Source organism: Pogoniulus pusillus, chromosome 16, assembly GCF_015220805.1.
Source record: "Pogoniulus pusillus isolate bPogPus1 chromosome 16, bPogPus1.pri, whole genome shotgun sequence".
Classification (NCBI taxonomy): Eukaryota; Metazoa; Chordata; class Aves; order Piciformes; family Lybiidae; genus Pogoniulus; species Pogoniulus pusillus.
In genome coordinates this window covers 26,179,659-26,203,418 of record NC_087279.1, presented here as the reverse complement: position 1 = coordinate 26,203,418, position 23,760 = coordinate 26,179,659, and the positions used below count along the sequence as shown (strand labels likewise).

Below are 23,760 nucleotides of genomic sequence, written 5' to 3'. Positions count from 1 at the left end.
CACAGATGCAGGTTTGGGTATGTCTCAGGCTGTCTTGGCTTTTCAGGAAAAGCTAAAGGGGAAATGTTAACATCCAGTCAGCACTAATTGGTTTAGTTAGATACAACATCATTTGTCAGAATAGCAGATTCTTGAAAATTACAGAAGTAGATGGAAATAGTTATAGTGACTATTTTTTAATTCTTTAATGCAACTTTTAATACCACATGTGAGCAGATGGCCAACTGTGTCTTCATCATCAAAGCCTTAGAAGACAAAGTGGATGTTGAAAAGTAATAGACAAAGTATTCTGGTTTAGTCATCCTTGATACAAATCTCCCATGCTTGATTTGAAGAAAGATTGAGGTCTGCTCAGACACCTTAATTTCATTGCTATTACTGAGATTGCCTAGAAAAGCAGCATCATGCAAAATGAAAGGACTTAAGGTATACTAATGTCTACTGTTTAAATTTACTACTGTAGGGTATTCCTTCTGAAATCATCTCATTTATAGCTCATTTTCAGTGCATATGCAAGTATGAAGAAATGATCTTTAAAAGCTTACTCAAAGTGTACTTGTGAGTTTGGAGGGTTATTTTCCTAGTCTGTGGAGTTGTAGGCTGTGCTACTGCTCACCTCCCTGGACACCGTGTTCCATCCTTCACCAGCACCAGAGATGATGTTCAAAGTCCTGGGTGTCTATACATGAGAGAGTGGTTTAGGCAAGTTAATTTTCTTGTCCTGCTACGAGTTTGTTCCAGTTAACATAAGTTTGTTTTACTAAGGGCTATAAACATCCCGAGTCTGAAATGAAATGGGTTATAACACGGGTGGCTATGTATGAGCCTAGTGCTATGAAAGGAATATATCAAGTGCAGGCTGGAGATGAAAATGCTAATTACAGTTTGTACTGTATGGCTATTGAGGTACCAGAGGCTGGTTTATTTCTAAAAGCACTGCATGTCAACACAACTGCCGCTTCTCCCGCGGGAGTCTTGTGCCAGGTCCAGGTGTTAAGTCACTGACGGCTGGAACTCATTTTCCGCCTCTAAACGAGGCGGGAGAAGAGGATTTTCCTGTGCTGGAAGGTTTCAAAGCACTTGAGCACAGCTGCCTACAACCCCTGCGGCGACGTGTCAAAGTAGGGATTGAGTGAAACTGACCGGCGTTGTGAGTTCCAATAAAGGCTGCGTAGGAGCAAGGCCGTGTGCCTGGCTGGCGTTTAAGCGAAGTAGGGGATTAATTAACCTCTCTGCTTGCGAATGTGAACGTGTCTGAGAGCAGCGGGGTGGGGTACCGCACTGGGCCGCCCGTCACCGCTCCTCCCTCCCGTGTGAAAGCCGGCGCGAACGGGCTCCCGCTGCGCAGGATGCATTAGACAATGGTGTGCCCGAGACTGCGCTTCCTGCTGAGCGGCGGCAGGAAAAGGCCTTTTTCCCTCCGCATCCTGAGAAGGCCGTGCCCGCTGCCATGCAGCAGCAGCGCTTGATTTCCGGCAGCAGAAGGAAGGACGCTCCGCCAGCCCCCGCCGCCGCTCTGCTTCCCCTTCGCGGGCCGTGCCAGTGCGAGGCGGTGGTCGCGCTGCCGGCGGGTATCGCCACGGCTCCATCCGACGGCTACCGAGCCGGGGCGCTGACCAGCGGCAGAGAAGCCCGACCCGCGCCCCCCACACGGTTTCCGGCGAGCGGCGCCGCCGGTCCGGCCCCGCACGACTCCCTCTTCCTTCCCCGGCGCACCCGCCGTCTCCAGGTGAAGCGGGCCCCAGGGGCGGCAACCTTCAGGCCGCGGTTGCTCCCCGCTGTGAAGGACGGGCCAGGGTGTGGCGGCGCCGCCTGCCCAGCTTTGGTCCCCGCAGACCTCTCAAAACAGCCGCCTTTGCCCCGTGGAAGCTGGCGGCGCCGGGCGCTCTCCCCCAACCTCAGGACAGCCAGCAGCTGCTGCGGCGGTATGAGGATTAAAGCTGACGGCGAGCGCCTAACGGGAGGAGCAGCCGGTCTCATGGGCCCTGGGGCTGCCCGGGGCTGACGGGTCGGAGCTGAGCTGAGCTGAGGTGAGCTAAGGTGCCCGCCGCGACTTCGGGGCGTGGGTGGCTCGGGCGGGGCAGCGGCGCCTCACGGGGCTCGCTGTGAGTCTGCCACCGGCAAGGGGTTGGGTTTAGCCGTGGTGCCGCTATGGGCTTGGCGCTATCACTGGGTGTCGGGCGTCATCCTGAAATGACGGATCCTGGCCCGGGGAACGGGTAAGAGGCAGAGGTGGACAGCGCACGCTGGGTCTGAGCTGCGGATGGGCAACGTTGTGAGCCTCCTGCGGTCCTCTACGTGCCCCGGGGAGTGTGCCATCGGGAGAGGGAGGCGCTTTCTTGCAGGAATGCTAGTGTCCAGACGGGTCACAAACGCTCCGGGGGCTGTTGGAAGGCTGCTAATATGGCTGGGAATAGTTCTCAGGAGCATGGTATATTTTACTTAACTGCTTCCCCCACACCCCAGGTTTGTGTGCTTGAGTAATCTGAAGCTGTTCTCTTCAAACCAAACAGGTAAAACAACTTACATCGTAAGAATATTGCTAACGGCTCCATTTGCAAGCAAGCATGCAAATTTTGACGAATTACAACAGAAGGATTTTTTTTAAATTTTTTTTTTAGATCCAGGCTATACTTTTTTTCTTCTTTCTTTTCTCACAAAGTTTAACGGTTCAGAGCAGGGGTGTTTGGTCAGAAGGTTGTGTTAGTAGAAAGGTGTTCAGGCTGCTATAGATATGTGTGGACCTGTAGTTCATTTTAGGTGTCTAATGCAATATTTAAATTTTAATACATTGTTAACTACTATCTACAACCATCCTGAAACAGACTTAAGTTTGACCATTTATTTGTGACTGCATGGTCTTCCTTCAGCTCATGATTAATTTGTTCCAAAGTGGAGAATGTATTAAATATTTTTATACCTTTTTGTAAAAACTGAAATGCCTCCTTAAGCTCTGCCTCTCAAATACTTCTTAAGTTTTCTTCCTGATCTCTGGATGTTAGATGCTCCATACTTAGTTTCCACACTTGAACTCTAGGATCCTGTGGGATTTAGCTAAACACCCATTTCAGTTTGACTGGGAGCTAGTACTGCGTAATAACCCTCCATGACTAATGATTCAGAGAGAATCCTGACATTGTACAGTCTCCTCTCGAACTGAAAGTTTACTTTTCATAAGAAATAGAATCCACCCCAGAAATATCAGCACAAATTCTTTGATTTTGTGACTGATTTGAGCTGGACATTGTCTTGTATGCTTCAAATGTGCTCTACTGCAGGTATATTCAGTACCTTTTCATTTTTTTTCCTTTGAAGTACAGAACTCGTAGGTTGCCATGTTCATGTTGCTTGCATTTGGATTGCTACTGCAAGGATTTCTGATTAATTCCCAAGCTGAAAATCTTACTGAACTCAAAAGCATTCCAGAAGAGCCATTCTATAGCTACAAAGCTATCAACTTGCCTGACGAGCATATTCCGTACTTTCTGCACAATAATAGGCACATTGCTGGCATCTGTGAGCAGGACTCTCATTGCCCATATAAAGTAAGTTTGATATTTCTACTGTGTTTGTGTATTCAAATGTAATGTTGTGGTGGTTTGTTCTTGGAGTTGGAGCAGTTAAAGAGGGTGTTAGATTGGTCTCCTTGCCAGTTAAACAGTTTTGCTGGCAATTGGAACTGTGGCATTTGAAATAGTTTTACAAGGCTCTTCCTGATTCTGTCACAAAACTGAATTTTTAATACACTGTTTGGCAAGATTTTTACCTCTCTCTTACAGTCATTACAGAGGTAAAATGATCTTGATCTGAACAACTCCCGTGCATATGAAGCATGTTGCAGCTAAGTACTTGGTAGTTTCTAGGCCTGTGAGTTTTAGATTGCTATAGTGCTTTTGTAGAACTGCCGAAAGTATAGGCAAGTCAGTGAAATGCTGATATACTTTTATTCTGTGGTTGCACATAATTTATTCACCTGAAGCAGGAGGTAGTGTACCTGAGGACTTGAACTGCCTGTGTCTTGGATGCAGTTCTGGTGTCTGTCAGGCTGGCACCACTTTGCAGATCTGGAGTGGGAGCTGTGCTGCTCCTTCTCTGGTTTCCTGTATCACTGCAGAAGCCTCTATTCCTGGATTTGTCTGGGGAGCAGTGGTACACAGCATGGAGTTCGAGCACTGTGTTTTCTGTGAGCTCAACTTTGTATCTCTCAGTGATGTGAAGATTTTGGAATCCTACTTACTGGGCCAGTGATTGTCCTGGAACTGAGAGCCTCTGTTGTGCATAAAAAATCTGGGTGTTCTTTCTAAAACTGTTTGCAAACAGACCAAACCAGAAGCCTTTTATGCAAGATTAGCAAGAGGCAGTTTATAAGTTAACATAAGTTGAAGTAATTTCCCATTTTGCTGTCACATAACCTGATTCAGTTGTTCTGTGTTACAGAAATACTTGAAGAAACTAAAATCCTGCTGGGGTTATGAGAAATCTTGCAATTCAGAATACAAGTTCAGTTACCCAGCATGTGATTATTTTGAAACTGGATGGTATGTTTATTTTCAAGTGTGTAAAATACAGTATGTTAAGAAAGAGTGTAGTGCTCCCTTTCCTATTAGCTGTGAAGGGTAGCATTGTTGTATTAGAGCTTAAAGGATGACTGTGGAGGTAGGTGTTTATATATATATATATGTGTGTGTGTGTGTGTATTTATACAGAACTTATATTTTTCAACATGATGTAATAAAAAAGTTAACTTTATAAGGGAGAAAATACTATTTCAAATGCTTCTTCCCACATGTTTTCATTATTGTGATTAAGCCTTGAATTAAAATTCCTAAAATAACTCTGGATTTCCTTTCTTAGCCTTAAAAACAGACAGAAAATGTTATAAAAATTATTCCCTTTTGTGGGACCTTCAAGTTGTCACTGATGTTTTCACTTACATGCAGCTATTAAGTTGCTTCCTGTTTTGCATCTTACATGTCTATAAAATCACTGGGTCTGTTGTTGTACTTTGAGTAGAAAAATGTTATTGTTGAAGTTACTACTAGAATTGAGCAGTGAACCGTGGTGTTTCCTTTTTCTTTCTGTCCTTCATCCTTCAGGGCAAATGACATTGAGACAGCCCAGCAGATATTCTGGAAACAAGCTGACTTCGGTTATGTTCAAGAGAGACTCAGTGAAATGAAAACTCATTGTAAGCCTGCAGCACCTGTAGGTATTTCTGACAGATACAGTACTTTTCACTTGTTCTTAATGGAGTTTTTGCTTTTGATGAAGACCTGCTTGTTCTTTTCTCAATAGGGAGACTCATCTTTGACCTGCTCTCGGTACCTTCAGCATTGCAGAGCAACAAACTTGTACATTGATTTACGAACTGTAAAGAGAAACCATGACAGGTCTCTGATCTCCTTGTGCTAGAGTAAAACCAAGGGATGGCAGGGAAAGGGCTTCAGAAATTGTTCAACAAAGCTGGTGTGCTTGTTGCAAGGTTATTTAAAAACCTAAGCTCTCCGTTTCATGGAATGATGATGGGTGGTTGAAATCCTCCCTTATGATGAAGGAGAAGACCATCTTTCCATGTCCTCAGCCTTGTCCTTTCTGTGTCCTCATCCCTTCGGTGTCCATGGCCTTGTCCTTTCCTGATCAGGTGATGTTTTTGTATGAGATACTGAGAAGCCATTTCCTAAACTAGGTGCCAGAACCAGGAACTGAATTTTTTTAGATACAGTGAGACTGAAGAGAGAGCTGAACCTGGATCTTCCATATCCCAAATTCAAATGCTACATCTTGCAAAGCTAGGTAAAAGCTCCAACCCAGCAGTGATGCTGACATCACCATATTGTTCCTTCTGCATCATCTTGGACTTGTGACTTCAAAAGGGCTGGTTCACAACTGGGACACCAAGTACCCATCATAGTGAAGTTTTGTTTTTCAGCCTATTCTAAAAGCTAACCTAAGCAATGGGTTTGCTGGGTAGTTCGTTTTCATCAAACCTCACTCTTTGTATGATATATAAAATTCTTGGGGTCCTAACTGGGTTGTGAAATCTGTGGTGAATTTCAGTTAGAAACTGTTGTTAAAACCAGAGAAAGGAAAACTCCCAACTAATAACGCTCCTGTAAGTAATCATGTAGCAAAAATGTAATTAAATTACTCCTCTGAATATGTCAGAAAGATTCCTAATAACGTTCTGGGTGAATTAGTGCTGTTTTCTAAACTGATGTGTAGGACGCCACTTTCTCTATTTGGGAATTGTGGGAAATGCTTGACTTAGGCTGGAGAAAATACTCAAGTTTTAAATATGCTTGAAGTGCCTTGCTGAATTGAGACTAACTAGTGCTGGATTGAGTATGTAATCAGGACTGCAGAATGCTTGTAGCAGTGTTAGACAAAAACTGATAGACTTTTATTCATCTGCATTAGATTCAAAGAAGACTTTTTACAGAAGGGAGAAATTGGAGGTCATTGCACCCTCGATGTTCAAGCATTTTTGGCTGAAGGACAACGCAAGAGCCCTCTGCAGTCTTGGTGAGAATGGCTTGTCAAGGCTGCTTTCAAGTTCACTTGCTAATTCTTTTTTTTCACGTTCTTCATTTTTTTTTCATTGGCATTAGCAGCTGTGTGTAGGGGATTTCAAACTGAGCAAAGGGTTGCTCCTTTCTCAAGTCAAACTGAGAGTTCCTGTTAGATACCTCTGGTAATGTCGCGGAGAGGTATTCTGCCACCTATGCCGGTTGTGGCAGAGGGGAGAAATTAATTGGTGCAAGATGATATTCTATAAAAATACGTATTTATTATACTCAATGTTCTGAACTCTGCCACCCCCAACCGCTGTGTTTAATATTAAAAAGATTCTACACAGTTATGGAAGACAGTCTAGGATTAATATCAACAGTAACTTGTTAATGACTAGCGAACAGGTCAAACTATAAACAGAGAGAGGATTTTTCCCCACGGCAAATACTGCTTGGGGTCTATATACTATTTGCCCAGCAGGTGGGCTGAGAGCTCTTTCTGTTCCATGGCAGGAGGCAGTAAAATTTACAGAGGCATTAAAGCATTTACTTACAAATTCTGATTAATTATCAGTCACCCTCCGTGGCTACATCACAGGCTATTACAAGTGTCCAATTCTTCAAGGGTGTCTTTGCCCGTGGGCTTGGAGGCTGGAATCCTCCCGGCTTCAGGGGAGAGGAGAATCTTCCCGGTTTGTAGAGAAAGAATGAATCTCTGACCTTGTTCTCCTGGCAAGAGATGCAATCTCTGTCCTTGTCTCCTGCCTTCTCCTGGACGTTCTGTCCAGGGACTGTTGGCAGGACCTCAGGTGCAGAGGCAGGATGTTGTGCAGTCTGAGCACGGTCTCAGGCTGGCTAGCAGGCCAATCACATGCAGACAAGTGGAGTCTGCTCCTGGTTAACTCAGCGGCAGTGGCACTTACCAGGCAATGATAAGGCAGTGGGCATACAATAGGGTGCACAGCTGCTCAGGAGTCTGAGCTCTGTAGGTAAGGGCAGGCAATATAGGATCTGGTCCTGATAACTCACCACAGTGGTGTGCAAGTGTGCACAGCTGGCTGGGAGACTGTAGGAGGTTCTGTCTCTGTAATAACAGCAAAACAAGCAGTGCTGGTGAGTCTAAATCTAATAATGAGCCTGAACGTGAGGGATAGTGAGCAGGGGAGTCCAAGCACTTTGTTTACCTGTGTACCCCTGTTTATTAAATGTGGGCTGAGATTAATTGTGGGAGAATTCTCCCTCAGCAGGATGAGAGCTGGTAAACATGAGAACTCGTGCTGGGAGATGTCTTTGAGCTGGAAGCTACAATGAGCAACCCACGCACACCTGCAGGGGGCTGGGCCTGCCTGCCCCCTGGGGTGGACACGGCTAAAGGGGGCTGAGCCTGCCAGCCCCCTGGTGTGGACACTGCGGATTGTTTTTGGCACAGGGTAACCTATCTGCACCTTGCACGTGGCTCTGGGCCAATCTGTACTGTCCACTTCTGCCAGCCCCAAACTGATTGTATACACCTCCTCTGAGCACTATATAAGAGGCTTCACTACCCTAATGAAGTGTACTGATGCATAGAAGCTGCTGAGTCAACTCGTCAGTACCCCGATCTCACCTCTCACCAGCCTCCTGACTCTGACAATTAATGGCCCCTTGGCCACTAGAATGACCAATCAGGTTGGCAGTCAGCCAAAGCTTACCATAATAGGCAAAAGCCACAGGCCTGGGCTTTCCAAATACGGTGAATCGCGTGGGCCTAGCACTAGCCAGGCACAAGCTGGGCTTGTGAGGGCTTACACATGTTTACAACCAGGGGTCCTAGGCAGACCAGACTTTATGGCACCAGGCCTATTGTGCCCCTTTTATCCATTTAATGTGTTTACCTCTGGTTTAGGCAGAAAAACAGTCCATGCAGGATAAGGCATAAATAAGCCTATTTTCAGGCCTGCAGGCCCTCCACGACAGGTAATTACATCTATGCAGAATGTTCTGAACTATGCTATGTATAATTGTGTCTTGCCTGATTTACAGCAGAGAAAGATAAGAAAATGGTTTGTGATTTGAAGTTTTAACCTTCAGGCATTTACTGGACATGATAGTGCTCTATGCCTTACTTGCCCGTAGGAGAGAATTGTGACGCGCCTTTGAAGTTTGCACTAGTGCCTTGATCCACACAGTCTTTGGTGATGTTGAGGCCAGTGCCACACCTGATCTGGATATATATTGACATGTACCGATTCACATGCTGTTTCCAGGGAGCTTGCTAGGAATGGGAAATGGGCAAGTCTGCAGGCTTAGTAGGAAATGCAGAGGGTGTTTTGTGGTAGCTTGTTAGTATCACAGGTTGCGTGTTAGCACTTCAAAGCTGCTTTGCCAGTGCGTTGATGAAAGTTGAAGGAATTGAAGCAGTTAAGGTCCATGTAAGAATTAATTTTTATGCGTATGTTTTGATCCCCCCCCCCCATTTTATTGATGGTTGATTTCAGTTAAGAGCAGCTGCAGAGGAGGAAAAGACTATTCTTCTCTACCTGCTATTGTCTTCTTAACTGTTCATCCTTGTTCAGATCGAGAAACAGTAAATACTACATCTACATTCATTATTCTGACCAAAATGTGAAGATCTTGCTGGTGTCGTAGGCAATGCAGATGAAGTTGGATAGATCCACAGACCTAGGCTCTTTGTTACCTTTCAACTGCCTTGATTTGTAGATCAAATATGCTGTTCCTCCCAAGATCAAAGGCAGTGTTTAACCTCTTGAAGCTCGTAATTTGAAGAACCTTCCATTAAAATTTCAAATCATTTTAATTGTCAGACTCTATCAGTTTTCAGCAGTCCTGTTAAATCAGGTGGGTTGGATGAGCACTTACTATGTCATAGATGTATGAAGTACATTTGTTTAAGAGTGTAATGACAAAGCATGTTCTGTGTGGTTGCATCTTTGTAGGTTTGCAGAACTCCAGACATTTACTGCATTAAACTTCAGGCCCCTAGAAGATGAGCAGTGTGATGTTGTTATTGAAAAGCCAACATACTTCATGAAGTTAGATGCAGGTAACTGGTGACTTTACTTAGTTTATTTTTTGGTACTGGTGGAAAAAGAGCTCCTATGCAACTCACCTACCTATGTTATGCCTTTGTGATTATCAAGTTCTCTTGTAATACAATTTTTATTTTTGACAATGATATGACTCTTTCATTCCTTTTTTTTTCAGTAGCTCCATTGATGAACTCAGAAGCTGAGATTCAAAAATCTTTTATTTTCCCCCAGGTGATTAAAAAAAATCAGGACAATTTTCCTGCTGCTTCTGCACAGTCATTCTCTAGAATGTGTTTTGACAGTCTTTGTGCCAAAGACTATTTTGTAGAGAGCCTTTGATTTTTAGCTTTGGTTTTGGATAAGAGGTTTTATACCTTGAGACACACGGTATGGGTGTACCTGTCGTGTTGTGTTCAGTAATAGGATTCTGTGTGTTTTGAAGGTGTGGAAGAGGAAGTGGTACTCAGAGAGGGGCAGCAGCAGAGCAGCTTCAGGAATCAGCCAGTGGTATCTGACAGTTTCTGAAGTTCACCATAGCCTTTTTATTCACACAGCAGGTTTTGTTGACAAATGAAAACAAATGGGGGTGTTCAGGATGCAGATATGCAAACATGCAGCTGTGGGGTAAGCTGTGATTCAAACTGGGTAATTGTCTGCCATGTTCTGACCCAGTGTCTCATTGCAGCTCTAAACTGAATACCTCCTCTTCCCTGTGGGCCAGTAGCTTCGATTTTAAGCAAGGTTATTGCAAGACCCTTAACAGTTACTGTGAAAGAGCTGCTGTGCTGTCAATTTGTACCTTTGAGCAGGGTTGTCTGACAAACCAAAAAAAAACCCTAAAAAACCAGGAATTCTCTGGGCTTTGGCTCGTATGCAAGTACAAGCTCTGTTTTGTAATCCTGCAGATAGAGCTTCCCTTAAGCCAGTAAAGAAGAGCCAGTATCAATGCCGAAGGCCTGTTGTTATTGTTTCCACTAGGTCTAACTAGCTATTGTGAAAGCAGTAGTTGCTTTCATATACTTAAACAGCTGGAAAACGTGGTGAGAAAACGCATGTGAAGCCTTCCTTTCTCTCATGCTGTCTTTTGGCTGCTTATCTAATTTCTCTGAACTTTTGCAAAAACACATCTTAAGATTTTTTTTTCTTCTCTTGATTCCTTCCCTTTAAAGGTTCACCTTTTTAGGATGTTTAGGCATTCATTCTGAAGCAGGGAAAACCTAATTTAAAATGTGATATCCTATAAGGAAAAAATGCATAAAGTGATATAAGGTGGAGCAAGTAATGTAGTATTTTATTAACAGTTTCTTTCTTTCTCAGGTGTTAATATGTACCATCACTTCTGTGATTTTGTCAACCTTTACATTACTCAACATATCAATAATTCCTTCAGTACTGATGTCAACATAGTCATGTGGGACACTGTAAGTCTGCTGTGCTTTTAGTATATTTGTAATGGGTTCTACTTCTGCTTTATTGAGACTGAGGCTTTTAGTAACCAGTCTTTATCTTTCTTGTGGGCTTAGCCATGTAGAACTGATCCAATTTTGGATTCTGTTAATACAGGTGTATGAACAATGGGTAGGGAACAGATTTTCTGCAATAAACCACATGCTGGTAGAACACTGCTCCATAGCTCATGTTTTGCTAGTCTGTAACTGTGTGGTTTTTTTTTAATGTGACCTCAAAAATAACATGATCTGTATTTTTAATATGTAGCATTTGAATATTTCATGCTGTTTTCTGCAGACTTTTTTTTCTCTGTGAATATTGAAGTAGGTCTACTCAAACTTGTTTCTTCTATATTTAGAAAGAAATGCAGACTTCTGTGTTTCTGAATCAGTCGTGTGCAGTCTGTAATAAAACAACTAAATTAAATCCTTATATACATATACATAAAGACAAGATCTAATAATTAATTTCTTTAAAGAGCCTTCTGGCAGTTGCTGCTCTCAGTCACCTCTTAGAATGCCATGGTGGCATATAAGCCGACTTTTTAAGTGGGGCTCTTTTTGCTATGCTGTTTAGTTGAAACCAGACTGGTTTAAGAGTTAATACTAGTTTTGTGGGCCAATATTTGTATAGGAGAGTGTTAAACTAAATAATGAAAACCTAGGCAATTTGTAGTAATATGCCAGATAATGTGTGTAATCATGTCCACGAATCACGGAGTTCTTGACTGTGACATTGTCCCATTCCTGCCTTGTTCTTGTAAAATACTGGCTTTTCTGAGTGTTTACTGCTAAGACAGATAATATTCAACAGAAAGCTGCTAATATCCCCTGCTTGCTGTTCAATGAGAAAACCTTCATTTATTTTTTTTCTAGTTCTCTTACATTTAAAGCCAAAATAAATGCTTCTGCCAGGTAAGCAAGCTCTACGGAATTGTACAGGGACCTGTTAATCCAACCCTGATGGCTTTCTGGAGAGATCAGATGTGTCAGATAGCCTGGTACATTCTTTTGGAAAGCAGCAGTTTTGTCTTGTATCACACACTGTTGAATCAAGTAACTCCTTTCAAGTGCACCATTCAAAGTAGGTACTGTCACAGTGCTCTCATTTTAATCGAGTCTTAACTGTTCAGCCTGCTCAAGTCCTTTTCTGTGTACAACCAGATGATGGCTCCAGCTGACTGGTGATGGGCTGTCTGTGCTGCTAGAAAGATGGACCAGCCTATAATTCATTCTCTTGGGTCTTTTTAGCTTGATACAATTAGATTTGGCCATACTTCTAGCTCCTGTAGAATCTATGCACGATTCTTATCAAACAGTAATGCACTTAGATGTTGGTTAAACAAAGCAGAAAATGAGTAGGTGATCCACTAGGTGTTGATTTGCAGACTGCAAAGTCAGGGAAGCAGAGAGCAGATAGAGTTAGAAAGGAGTATTTTCAGCTTTGAAGATCAGTTCTCTACTTCTAATCTGGAAAAAATAGTTCTTGTAATACAGTAGTGTGGATTGTAAAATTCATTAGACATAATGGAAAAAGAAGGGAGAGGAAGCACCTCTTCAGCTGAAAGAAATCTGGTACTCATTAGATTTTATTACATTTCTCTAGGTATTTGCTGTCTTCTGTAGTCTTCTTTTCAAATTTCTGGTTGAGATTGTTTCAACATAACTTTCTAAGCAGCCTGAACCAGCTCCAGAGTTGGCAGGAAGCTTTGAGTTAAAATCTGCATTGGGGTACTGAGGTTGTATTTAATTGCATTCAAAGAGCAAGGGGTGATGACTCTTAGCCCTTGGAGGTGTAGGAAGTGTTACAGACTGGAAGACAAGAGCCCTTGCTGCTGGGCCAATGTTGTAGAGAGTAGGTGGATTCCAAAAGGATCCACAGAGTACTGCTGCAAAGGGGAAAGTTTTACACTGCCTTGTAGAGAAGTTTTGTGATAGCTTGTCAAAATAATGCAAACCTGAGTTGCCTTTAAGATGTGCAATATGGCATTGGTGATCCCAAACCAGACAAATGTAAAGCATGCTTGTTGTGTGTCTTTGCTTCAAACATAACTGCTGCTTTTCAATTCCTAGATGAATTTTTAGTGTCAAGAAACAAGATCCATGACTTCTGCCTTCTCCATGCTGCCATCCCTATGTTTCTGTTACTTCAAATTTAACTTACATTCTGATTTCTGTGAGGAAAGTAGTAGGTACTTCTTGCTTCCAACTCAGAAATTCTAATCTACTGCTGAAGAACTTGTCTAGATTGGGAATTTATAGAACTCTTTCATTAAAAAATTAACTACCTGACAGGTAATTTGAGTTAACTACCCTTGTAAATGCAGAGTTCAGTGTTCTATCATGTCTGTGTTCTGTGCTAGGTCTCATGGCCATGATGCACATATTAAAACTCCTATACAAAACTTGTAAATCATTAAGAGGTTTTATATGCATTTGTGTAATCATTATGCCTTTGCGTTTTTATCTTTCCTTCCAGAGCTTATATGGCTATGGTGACCTCTTCAGTGAGACATGGAAGGCATTTACAGATTATGAAATAATACATTTGAAAACCTTTGATTCTAAAAGGGTATGGATTTTTTGTGCTGTGTTTTATTTCCTTGTCACTAGGTAGCAAATACGGCAGCTTCTCATGCTGCTTATGGGTATGGGTGTTCCAGAGGAAAGCATTCATGCTCTCCATGCATGTTTTATTTGTGTAATACGAGTGTTCTGCCTTACAGAGACACAGCTGTAACCTAATTCTGTGGCCTGTCTCTGCCTCATAGATGGACCTAACTTTTATGTCTTCTGAGAGGTGATACTTGTGTATTGGTTTCCCTTCTGCAGGGCACACTACTGAAGTTAAGAGTTCCCATGTATTACTGTCTCTGAGTCTTCTGGTTCCTACTGAGATTTTATCTTCCCCAGTTAGTATACCTGCTGCTTATCATTAACAACATTTTTACTCCCACTAAAAAATGTGCCGATTCATTCAGAGCTCACTTTAGTCTCTTAAATCCCTTAAAACCTGCCTTAAGCTCTTCTACTCTTAAGCTAATTTTTTTCTAGTTCATGTATATTCTGTCCTGAGGATGTTGGCTTTTTTTTTCCACCTCTTCCCACACTTGAATCTGTAGCACCCTAAGTGAGAGCTCGTTTGGGATCTAGATTGTCTTTGTTCTACTTGTTTGTACAGTGGAGGAAGTGAGTGTGTTCTTGACAGGAGCATGTAATTGCTAGATCATTATAAGCAGCGATCCCACTGAATGAGCATGGGATGTGCCAGCAGAAGGTAGCATTGCAGTGTAACTTCTTGTGATCTTCCTTTGCAGGTGTGCTTTAAAGAAGTAGTCTTCTCCTTACTGCCGCGAATGCGCTATGGCTTGTTTTATAACACACCCTTGGTAAGTCCTTTTTTATCCATCTGCTGCATTAACTGTTTGGGGCTGTGCCAGTGTAAAACCCAAGCTAAGGAATGTCTCACTATCTAGCTGAGTTACCATGACAGGTACTGCACCAAAGGTCTATGCAGCTCTAAATGAAACAATCTTCCCTGGAGATTAGGAGTTTGAAGATACTTCAGCTGGTCGATAGTAGCTCATTGTGTAGTCTCCTATGTCACAGCTCATGAGATGCAAATTATTCCTCTTTAATGGGTGAGCAGTGTGAACTTCCTGGTATTTTTATAGACCACAAAAGCTTGTGCACTGACAGACTTTCCTGAGAGTATTATCTCATGTGTTCAGCTTGTAACACTGTAGAGAGAATTCTATTTTTGTGTAAATGAAAATGCCACTTGTATTGCAGTGGATAGTGCATGTTTAGCTCAGTGCATGATAACAGGCTTTTGTTCCACAAAAATGGCAAAGGACTGATCAGAAAGAGGTTTTCTGGGCAGAATGACTTTTTGTGTTAACAATTGCTGTTTTAATTTCAGATCTCTGGCTGTCATGGTACAGGGCTGTTTAGAGCATTTTCTCAGCATGTCCTACACAGGTTAAATATCACACAGGAAGGACCCAAGGTACAACTGGCTAATAAAGTTGTAATAGGGAGCTGATGGCTCTTAACAGAGAAACAGCATCAGCAAGCTAGCTCTGGTGGGGAATTCAGGACATGTAGTGCACTTCTTGTCCTTGCTTGGGACATTTTCCAGTAAGTCAGTGTGCCACAAACATTTGTGTGTGCTTGTGAGTATTGCTCTCATGTCATATTTCCATAGGACAGACTTCAAAACATCTTCCTTCTAACCATAGTAGCTCTTCCTTGCCTTCATTCTCTGTGCTTAAGACCTTTGTACCCTTCCTGGTTAGGCAAGATACATGGTACATGGTCTCTTCTGGAGCATGCTGGATAGGTGCTGTCCCTGGGTCCAGCAGGCGGGATCCCACAGAGCAATGCAATCAGCTGGCTCTTTACCAATCATCCTGATTGCTGCTGAGCACAGATCAGAGGAGGAAATGATTGAACCTGGTCCTTCCCATTCCCTTCCTGGCACCATCTGCCCATCCCTGGGCTGCTATGCTGTACGCATTGGTGTTTTTTGCAAGTGGTTGCAGTGGTGCAAGGATGGATACAGCAGCTTGGGGCTTCCTGAAGTATTTTCTGGAGAGCAGCCTATGCATTATTGCTGAGGGGCACGCATTCAGAGCACTGCAGAGTTAACGCTTCTCCTGCCGACATTAATGGGAGTCAAGCAGTTAAATCTCTTTATTTAACTTGGAACACTTACCCCTATGAGTCCAATTAATTTAAAGAGGCAAATGGAGGAGCTGTTATAGAAGTAAAATGTATTTTTGCCCAGCATCTTATGCACAAGCCAATCTGAAAGCTACTTTACAAAACTGCCATATAACATGTAACACAAAGGCTCTTTTGTGCTGAATAAAAGAAATCTTTCAGGGAATGTTGTAGTCTTTGTTAATAGTCAAACTTTCACAAAGTTTTGGGCACTTTAATTTATTGAAAAACACGATGTGAATTTCAAGGTGGTTACATAATCTATTACGTGGGGAAGAAACTTATTTAGTTGGTCACATAATTGTGAAAAGTAAATACGGAAGTGTTTTGGGTTTTGTTTGCTTTGTTTGGTGTTTTTTTTGTGAGGTCTACCTTTAGCCATTACATTTCTGCTTCTTTCTTTTCAGGATGGGAAAATTCGAGTCACAATACTTGCACGCAGTACAGATTACCGGAAGATATTAAATCAGAAGGAGGTGTGTTCCTTTTTATTTGGTTAGATCAAATGTATAGGACCTTTTGCTCATGTAATTCATTTTTTTTTAAGGTACAACCAAGACACCTGTCTGTGGGCAAATATGTTCTGTGCTAATATTAATTTCTTCTAATATACCTTCTAGCCAGTCTCCATTTCTGTACACCAAACACTGTGTCGCAGAGGGGTATTCTGCAGCCCACACCAATTGTGGCAGAAGGGAGAAATTAATTGGTGCAAGATGATATTCTATAAAAATATATAATTTATTAACTTAAATATTCTGAACTCTCGCCACCCCCAGCCACTGTATTTAATATTAAAAAGATATACACAGTCATGAAGACAGTCTAGGATTAATATCAACAGTAACTTGTTAATGACTAGCGAACAGGTCAAACTATAAACAGAGAGAGGATTTTTCCCCACGGCAAATACCACTTGGGGTCTATATACTATTTGCCCAGCAGGTGGGCTGAAGCTCTTTCTGTTCCATGGCAGGAGGCAATAAAATTTACAGAGGCATTAAAGCATTTACTTACAAATTCTGATTAATTATCAGTCATCCTCCAGGGCGACGTCACAGGCTATTCTTCAAGGGTGTCTTTGCCCGTGGACTTGGAGGCTGGAATCCTCCTGGCTTTAGGGGAGAGGAGAATCTTCCCGGTTTGTAGGGAAAGAATGAATCTCTGACCTTGTTCTCCTGGCGACAGATGCAATCTCTGCCCTTATCTCCTGCCTTCTCCTGGACGCTCTGTCCAGGGACTCTTAGGCAGGACCTCAGGTGCAGAAGGAGTTCGATGCTGTGCAGTGTCAGCCCAGTCTCACACTGGCCAGCAGGCCAATCTTGGGCAGACAAGTGGAGTCTGCTCCTGGTTAACTCAGCGGCAGTGGCACTTACCAGGCAATGATAAAGCAGCAGGCATGCAATAGGGTGCACAGCTGCATGGGAGACTGAGCTCCGCATAGGCAGGCTTAAGCATAATAATGAACACAGGCAGTGCAGGGGAGCCCGAGCAAGTGAGCGATGCTGGGGAGCCTGAGCACGTTGTTTACCTGTGTGCCCTCATTTATCAAATGTGGGCCGAGATTAGTAGCCCTTTAGCCACTAGAATGACCAATCAGATTGGCAGTCAGTCAATCCTTACCATAATAGGGAAAAGCAGCAAGCCTGGACCTTCCAAATAGGGGAATCACACAGGCCTTACACTAGGCAGGCACGAGCTGGGTATGTGGGGGCTTACACAATCTAAAGCCTAAGCATGCCAGACTTTATGGCACCAGGTCTGTTGTGCCCCTTTGTGCTAGTTTTATGTGTTTACCTCTGGTGCAGGCAGAAAAATATGTCCAGGCAGGGCAAGGCATATGTAAGCCTATTTTTGGGCCTACAGGTCCTCCACTACACACTGAACCTCACTGCCCTTTCTAAATATCCAGTGGAAGACTACAGAAGACTACTGAAAGTATTTCCTCTGAACAAACAGATGCTGCAGAGCTTCTGATAACATACAATTATTTCTCTTTCAGATGATCTCTCTTCTTTCTAGCATCCCCTGTGTTGAAACCTCTAACAAACCCCTGTGTAGTGCTTGAAGATTAAAATACATAAGCTATTGTGTCTGAACGTGTGCATTCAAAACCGAACTAATTTTCACATTGATTCCTGTTTTGATTCAAATCACACATCATGGTGTAGCTTCTTTTGTGGTAAAATGTTAATACCAAATGTTTTCATACCTGTCTTCTTTCTTAGCTGTTAGTGGCTGACAGAAAGGAGTTGTCGTTCTCATCCCCACCTCATGTAAGGAGAGGCAGAGGTTGGTTGGATACAGCAGCTCAGTGGCAGAAGAGATGGATGGGTAGATGTGTGCCTTACCTGCTACACAGGCAAGGCATGTGGCGTGACAAATTGGGTAATGGATTAAAGGATTACCCATGTCATGCCACTGTGCATGCCTGCACTGCTACATGTAGCATGTTCTCTGATAATGAGCACATGACAGAATGGGAGAAGTTAATCTTATCTTTACTGCACTTTTGTAAAGCAAAATACTTAGCTCTTTCTCCCTTTTCTGCTGTCTGATTGGAGACTTACAAAAAGCCCTTTTAGTTTGGAAGCCCAGCTCTGACCTGTTTCCACTTCACATATTAGTAGGAATCTGACTAGTAAGGTATTTCTGAAGATCCTTCTAGCTACCAGGTTGCGTCTTCAGGTGTTGTATCTTTTGGAAACTCCCAACTACACCTTCCCACTGTGGCAAAACTCCTACTAGTTTGAATGATTTAGGGTTGTGTCCTGGAGCATGTAAAAATCTACAGCAGCCTCAGTAAATGTCAGAGATATGTGTGTCCTCTCCAGAGAGATCTTAAAGGATTTTCCCAAGTAAAACAATTCTGTGATTCCAGGGCTTACTCTCCCAGGAGTTAACATAAATATCTTAGGTGGGAAGGCAGAAAAGGAAGGGAACTGCATATCAGTGACATTGTTTTCTGTCTCATTCACTGTAATTTCCTGGTGGGGAGGAGGAATGTATGAAAGTATTAGGAATGCAGGGGAGGAATTAATTGAAGGGCAGCACCAAATCATTGACTTTGTCTTTCTTTTTAGCTTGTGAACGCTTTGAAAACAGTATCAATGCTGGAGGTCAGAGTGGTAGACTACAAATACAAGTACGTAAGTTAGTAGAACACTTGTGTGATCGGCTGCTGCCTGTGGCTGGTGAAAGCTGTTTGCAGGGCAAGTTAGATGTGACCCCATGCCTAATCTTTGCAAAGTCCAAGAACTGGTAAGGAAGGAATAATGTTACCAAGGGAGTACTGGGTGAGCTAGTTAAGAACTCGCATCCTATGATGCATTACTTAGGAAGGAATCCCTAGAGTTAGTAGGCTCAGGTTAAAGCTACTATATAATGAACAGAGTCACTTTTCTTTCTCTTACCCTTTCCCAAAACCAGCCTTTTGGATTTGCTAATGCTTTGCAATACCTGTGGGTCAACAGGGATTTCTCTTTAGGATGCCAGTGTCTTATTCTACATGACCCATAGTTTGGTAATGAGTAAAAACTCAGCCTATTTGCTACCCTGATGGCCTCTGAAGACACCACTTGAAGTCAGTTTGTCATGCCCAGATGTAGCAGGCACTGTGCTAGTAAAAAATGGTTTGAAGAAATCCCCAGGTGGTGGAGTGCACGCCACAGGGCAGCAGCCCTTCTCCCCTGACACTGCAGCATGGATCACGCCATAGGAGTTCTGCATTCCCTGAAAAGCAGTTTGGGTCCTGTACATTGTGGGGTTTTTGTTACAAGCAACGTAAGCTTTCATTTTTCAAAGGCAAGTGGGAAAAAAAAGAAAAAAAACAGCCCAGACTTACAAAACCTTAAACTTGTTAAAAAAAGACAACTAAATTTCACAACAGGCTTTTGTGAAGTTTGGAAGCCTGTCCCTGCTGAGTTATGGCTGACTGCAGCATTTGTCATTCTTAGTATTGTTCCATTATTCACTGAAGTTAATTTTGTACTTTTCTACATGTAACTGATTCTTGCTCAAGTGACTACCAATGCCAGATCACCACTTCTCTTGTGTTGTCTGCAGGGAACTTGGATTTTCAGAGCAGTTGAGGATTACTCACAACTCTGATATATTCATTGGGATGCATGGAGCTGGGCTTACCCATTTGCTTTTTCTACCAGACTGGGCTGTGGTTTTTGAACTGTGAGTCTGTTTCTCTCTCTGCACTCTTCTACCATATGTGTTAATGAAGCACCTTCGCTTCTCAGCATTTGGCTATGAATGTTTGTCTAGCATTCTCGTCTAGACTTAATTTTTGTCAGTCATTTTTGGCAATCAAAAGTAAGGAAGCTTTCATTATAAAACACAGTGTAACTTACCCAGCTTTAGCCTGTCATTTCTTAAGATGCTGTGATATAAGTAAAATGCACCCTGGTCAACACTTGCTTGTGGGAAATTGCAAGAAACAGAGAAACTCTCACTGGTCAGGTTCTGCCTGATGAGCTTTAGATTCTTTGGAATTTTGATGACCCAGGTGATTTAAATACATAAGGTGCATGTCTAGGGTGTTAAAGATCCTCCTGATTGTTATTTACACACTCCTTTCTGTGCTCAGGACATGGGCACCAGCTTGCTAGCCAAGATTAGCTGAGATTAGTTCTGTTTATATATATATATATATAATATATATTTTCATAAAATAGTTTGGACTGGGAGGGGCCTTAAAATGTCATCAACCACCCCTCAGCTTCTTCAGTTAGATCAGGTTACTCACAGCTCCATCCAATCTGATCACAAATGTTTCCAGGGATGGGGCTTCTAACACCTCTCTGGGCAACCTGGGTCTGTGTAAACCAACACAATCTCTGTAGTTAAATATGACATTTTCTGCCTGCCCCTAGATACAATTGTGAAGATGAACGTTGTTACCTGGATCTGGCAAGGCTTAGAGGCATTCACTACATCACCTGGCGGAAAAGGAACAAAGTGTTCCCTCAGGATCGGGTAATGGTGGTTACTGCTGAAGAGTGGGCATTAGAACATGAAGCATTCTTAGCCTAAAACAGGCTATCTGTGTACTGATACTTGAAATATTGTTTTCATTCCCTTGACCAAATTAACTTCTCTGTTGTGAATAAGAAACCATTTGGTATTAACGACTGAGGGAAGAAGAGAAATTAAGTTAATTGGCCATGAATCCAAGCTATCCATAGCACTCCTGTTATGCAGCTACTTTGCTGACTCTTTTCCCTCAGAGCAGCTCAGTGGATCAGAAATAATAAAGTGGCAAATGCTCAATTTTTTTTCTTGCTTTTTGAATGAAGGTGTATTTTTTTTCCTGTCTAAAAGGCCTTATTTCATTTTCCTAGGGACACCACCCAACGCTGGGAGAACATCCAAAATTTACGAACTACTCCTTTGATGTGGAAGAATTTATGTACTTGGTAATTCTGGCTGCAAATCATGTTTCGCAGCATTCTAAGTGGCCATTTAGAGTAAAACATGATGAATTCTAATGCTCCACTAAAAAAATATTCTAGCAACATAAAGCAAAATGCTGGTGTGAAACGTGTAAACCTCGGTGAGGGAGATAACCCATTATTAACTTGTCAGACCACTTCTTAGCACCATAACTTATGTTTATAGTCCTGCTTTTTAATCCTGGCAGGTTTGGTTGTGTCAGAACTTCTTCAGAACTCCTTTTGGGTTTTGCACTGTATTTTGCACTCCAAGTTCTGAAATAATTGTCTGTTACATGGAGGTATGTCCATCAGTTTCAAGGAAGATGCTAATCTTATAATAATGTCTGACTAGTGTTACATGAGGAAGTGCTGAAGGATGAGGCATGTTACAGCTTTGATTTTCAGTGCAGTCTCTCTGCGAATGTACTTGGCCTGTTGGAGCTCCTCAGTTCCTCTTTTTAAGAAGCTGAGTGCTTCTCTACTAGCTCTGTACCTGTCATTAAAAATCTGGGTAGGAATTGCCTTCCTGTTGTAAGACACTGCCAGGATGTCATTTGCAGTCAAGTTACATGACACAGTGGTTCCAGGGTGACAGTTTAGTTCCTTTCTGTCACCATCCATGTTATTGCTGTGCCTTACCTTGTGTTGTTTCAAGGTTTGAAGGTACTCCTTTGTGTAATATTGGTTGTAAGAATTAAATGGTTAAAGCATGCTTTTAACTTCAATTGCTTGGCACAACAGATAGTGCAGACTTCTAGTTCAAGTTTAGAAACGTTCTCAAGTTAGAGACCAGTATGTCCTGGTTTTGCATGAAATATAAACTTTGACGCTTCTCCCTCTGGTTTTAAATTCTAAAGTATAGCGGTCTGCTCAGTAGGTTTAGTCAATTCTCTGCTCAAAGCAGGTAAATCTTTTCCTAAGTGAATATCTAAAATATCAGGTAATCTGGGCGTTTCCTACTTTTCCACATAAACAAGCAGTGGAAAAAAAATAAGCAAATTGGAATAAAACTTGAATCTTTTCAGGATGCTAAAGGGAACGGGCTTCTGTTTTGTGTGTTTGTTTTTTTAATGACAAGATGTATAAGGTGTCTTTCAGCTACAGCTGAAAGGAAATTAATTCATAAGGAACCTTGTTCTTAGAGTCATTAAAAGCCTCACCTATTGATATTGTTTTCTCAATATGTTGAGGAGTCAATCTAGAGAACAGAGAAAATCCCTCCAAAGCTGGTAGCATAACTTTCTCTTTTCAGGGAAGGAAATACTAAGCCATAGCCAGGTTCTTTATGAAATCCCTCTAGAGGTGACATATTGGTGCTGGTAGGGAAAAAGGAAAGGGATTTGTTCTGTTGTCTTAAGTGGAGCCAGAAAAATGTGTAGAAAATTCAAGTTCAGTGAGATAAAAAGCAGAGTTCTATGTTAAATTACAGGGGCTTTTTTGTTGGAGAATGTATTCCCCTGGCAGGCTTGCAGTATAGTGATACAGTCACAATGGCTGGAAGCACAACAGACATTTGTATGCAAAAGCAAACCAGTTACACAGTAGGTGTAAACATTTGATTGGTATAATTTGTAGATACTGTTGACTGCCATTCTCCAGCAGTCAGAGGCAATTTCACAGAGGGTAGATATTTTAATGACCTGCCTGTACTGGTAAAGATAAGTTACCATAAGGGTGATCCTATAGATCACTCATGACTTCAAGCTATGTGTAGGAAGAGCTCCACAGAGCTGATACAGAGGACAGATTAAGGTATGTGGTGCAACTCCTAGTGCTGTGTATCATGTTACTGATGGGTACAAATGTTTAAAGAATCATAGAAGCAAAATTGCACTTCTTGATGTGACAAAAAGGCCCTTAAGAAATAGACTTTTTGTATTTGTGTGTTTGTGTGGGTTTTTTCTGTTGTGAGATTTCTAAAGAAAACAAACCCAAGTATGACATTGAAGTCAAGAGAATGTCTGAGTTTGAATGAAACCAACTCAAAATAAAGAGGACATTTAACTATGGACTGTGCACAGTTGTTTGATATTTTTTTAATTAAGAGCTTTTTAATGGAAAAAAAAAGTGTAGCTTAAGGGCAAATGTTTTAAGTATTGTTAATTGCACAGAGCCATGTGTCTCTGCTTCTTTCTGCCATGACAACCTGATGTTCAGGTTTATTTCTGTGGGGATCATTTAGAGACAGCACTGTCACCTTGCACTGATGGCTTTGTTGCCAGGTGTTTTAGGATGGGTTTGTGGAAAACATTTCTATCTGCTTAACTTTCTGTGCTGCAGACATTGCTGTAGAAGCCAGTGTGCAAGTGCTTGAATCTGAACAGAAGCAGCTAATGAGGAGCTTCTCTTTCAAACTCTGTGAGGACTCACTAAAGCAAGTGGTTGAACATATGCCTGAATGTGTGGAAGGAGACTGTGGGGATTTAATCCAAGGACAAAATATCCTGCCTGTATTCACTACTTTCAGCACATTTGAATGCAGCATCAGTAGTTGTTGGTCAACATATTCTTCAGCCTTTATGGCTTAATATTACTGGAGTGAAAATACTGATGTGGTTGATTGGCTTTACAAATAGCCACAAAATTATCTTGGCAGCAGAAAGAG

The 23,760-nt window shown here is 42.2% G+C and overlaps 1 protein-coding gene across 5 annotated transcripts; it reads left to right on the top strand.

The window, feature by feature from the left end:
* Positions 1-1,225: 1,225 nt before the first annotated feature.
* EOGT (EGF domain specific O-linked N-acetylglucosamine transferase) lies at positions 1,226-23,164 on the top strand. 5 transcript variants are annotated; one of them, XM_064157062.1, is made up of 17 exons: positions 1,226-2,030; positions 2,467-2,513; positions 3,321-3,545; positions 4,438-4,538; positions 5,097-5,205; positions 5,296-5,390; positions 6,418-6,522; positions 9,446-9,552; positions 10,856-10,959; positions 13,466-13,558; positions 14,304-14,375; positions 14,909-14,995; positions 16,119-16,187; positions 18,795-18,856; positions 19,777-19,896; positions 20,595-20,697; positions 21,063-23,164. In XM_064157062.1, exons 3-17 carry the CDS (start codon positions 3,336-3,338, stop codon positions 21,207-21,209), a joined length of 1,584 nt encoding a protein of 527 aa, XP_064013132.1. In that variant the 5' UTR covers positions 1,226-2,030; positions 2,467-2,513; positions 3,321-3,335; the 3' UTR covers positions 21,210-23,164. The 5 variants fall into 5 exon arrangements, with proteins under 5 accessions (XP_064013132.1, XP_064013131.1, XP_064013133.1 ...); XM_064157061.1 differs by having other exon boundaries at positions 3,316-3,545; XM_064157060.1 differs by lacking the exon at positions 2,467-2,513 and having other exon boundaries at positions 1,227-2,030.
* The last annotated feature ends 596 nt before the right edge of the window (positions 23,165-23,760 follow it).

Bases quoted from the DNA above. Each gene is read 5' to 3' on its own strand.
- EOGT (XM_064157062.1), top strand. From the start codon at position 3,336: ATGTTCATGTTGCTTGCATTTGGATTGCTACTGCAAGGATTTCTGATT. The intron at 4,539-5,096 runs GTATGTTTATTT...TTCATCCTTCAG, and splicing joins GATTATTTTGAAACTGGATG to GGCAAATGACATTGAGACAG. The intron at 13,559-14,303 runs GTATGGATTTTT...CTTCCTTTGCAG, and splicing joins AAACCTTTGATTCTAAAAGG to GTGTGCTTTAAAGAAGTAGT.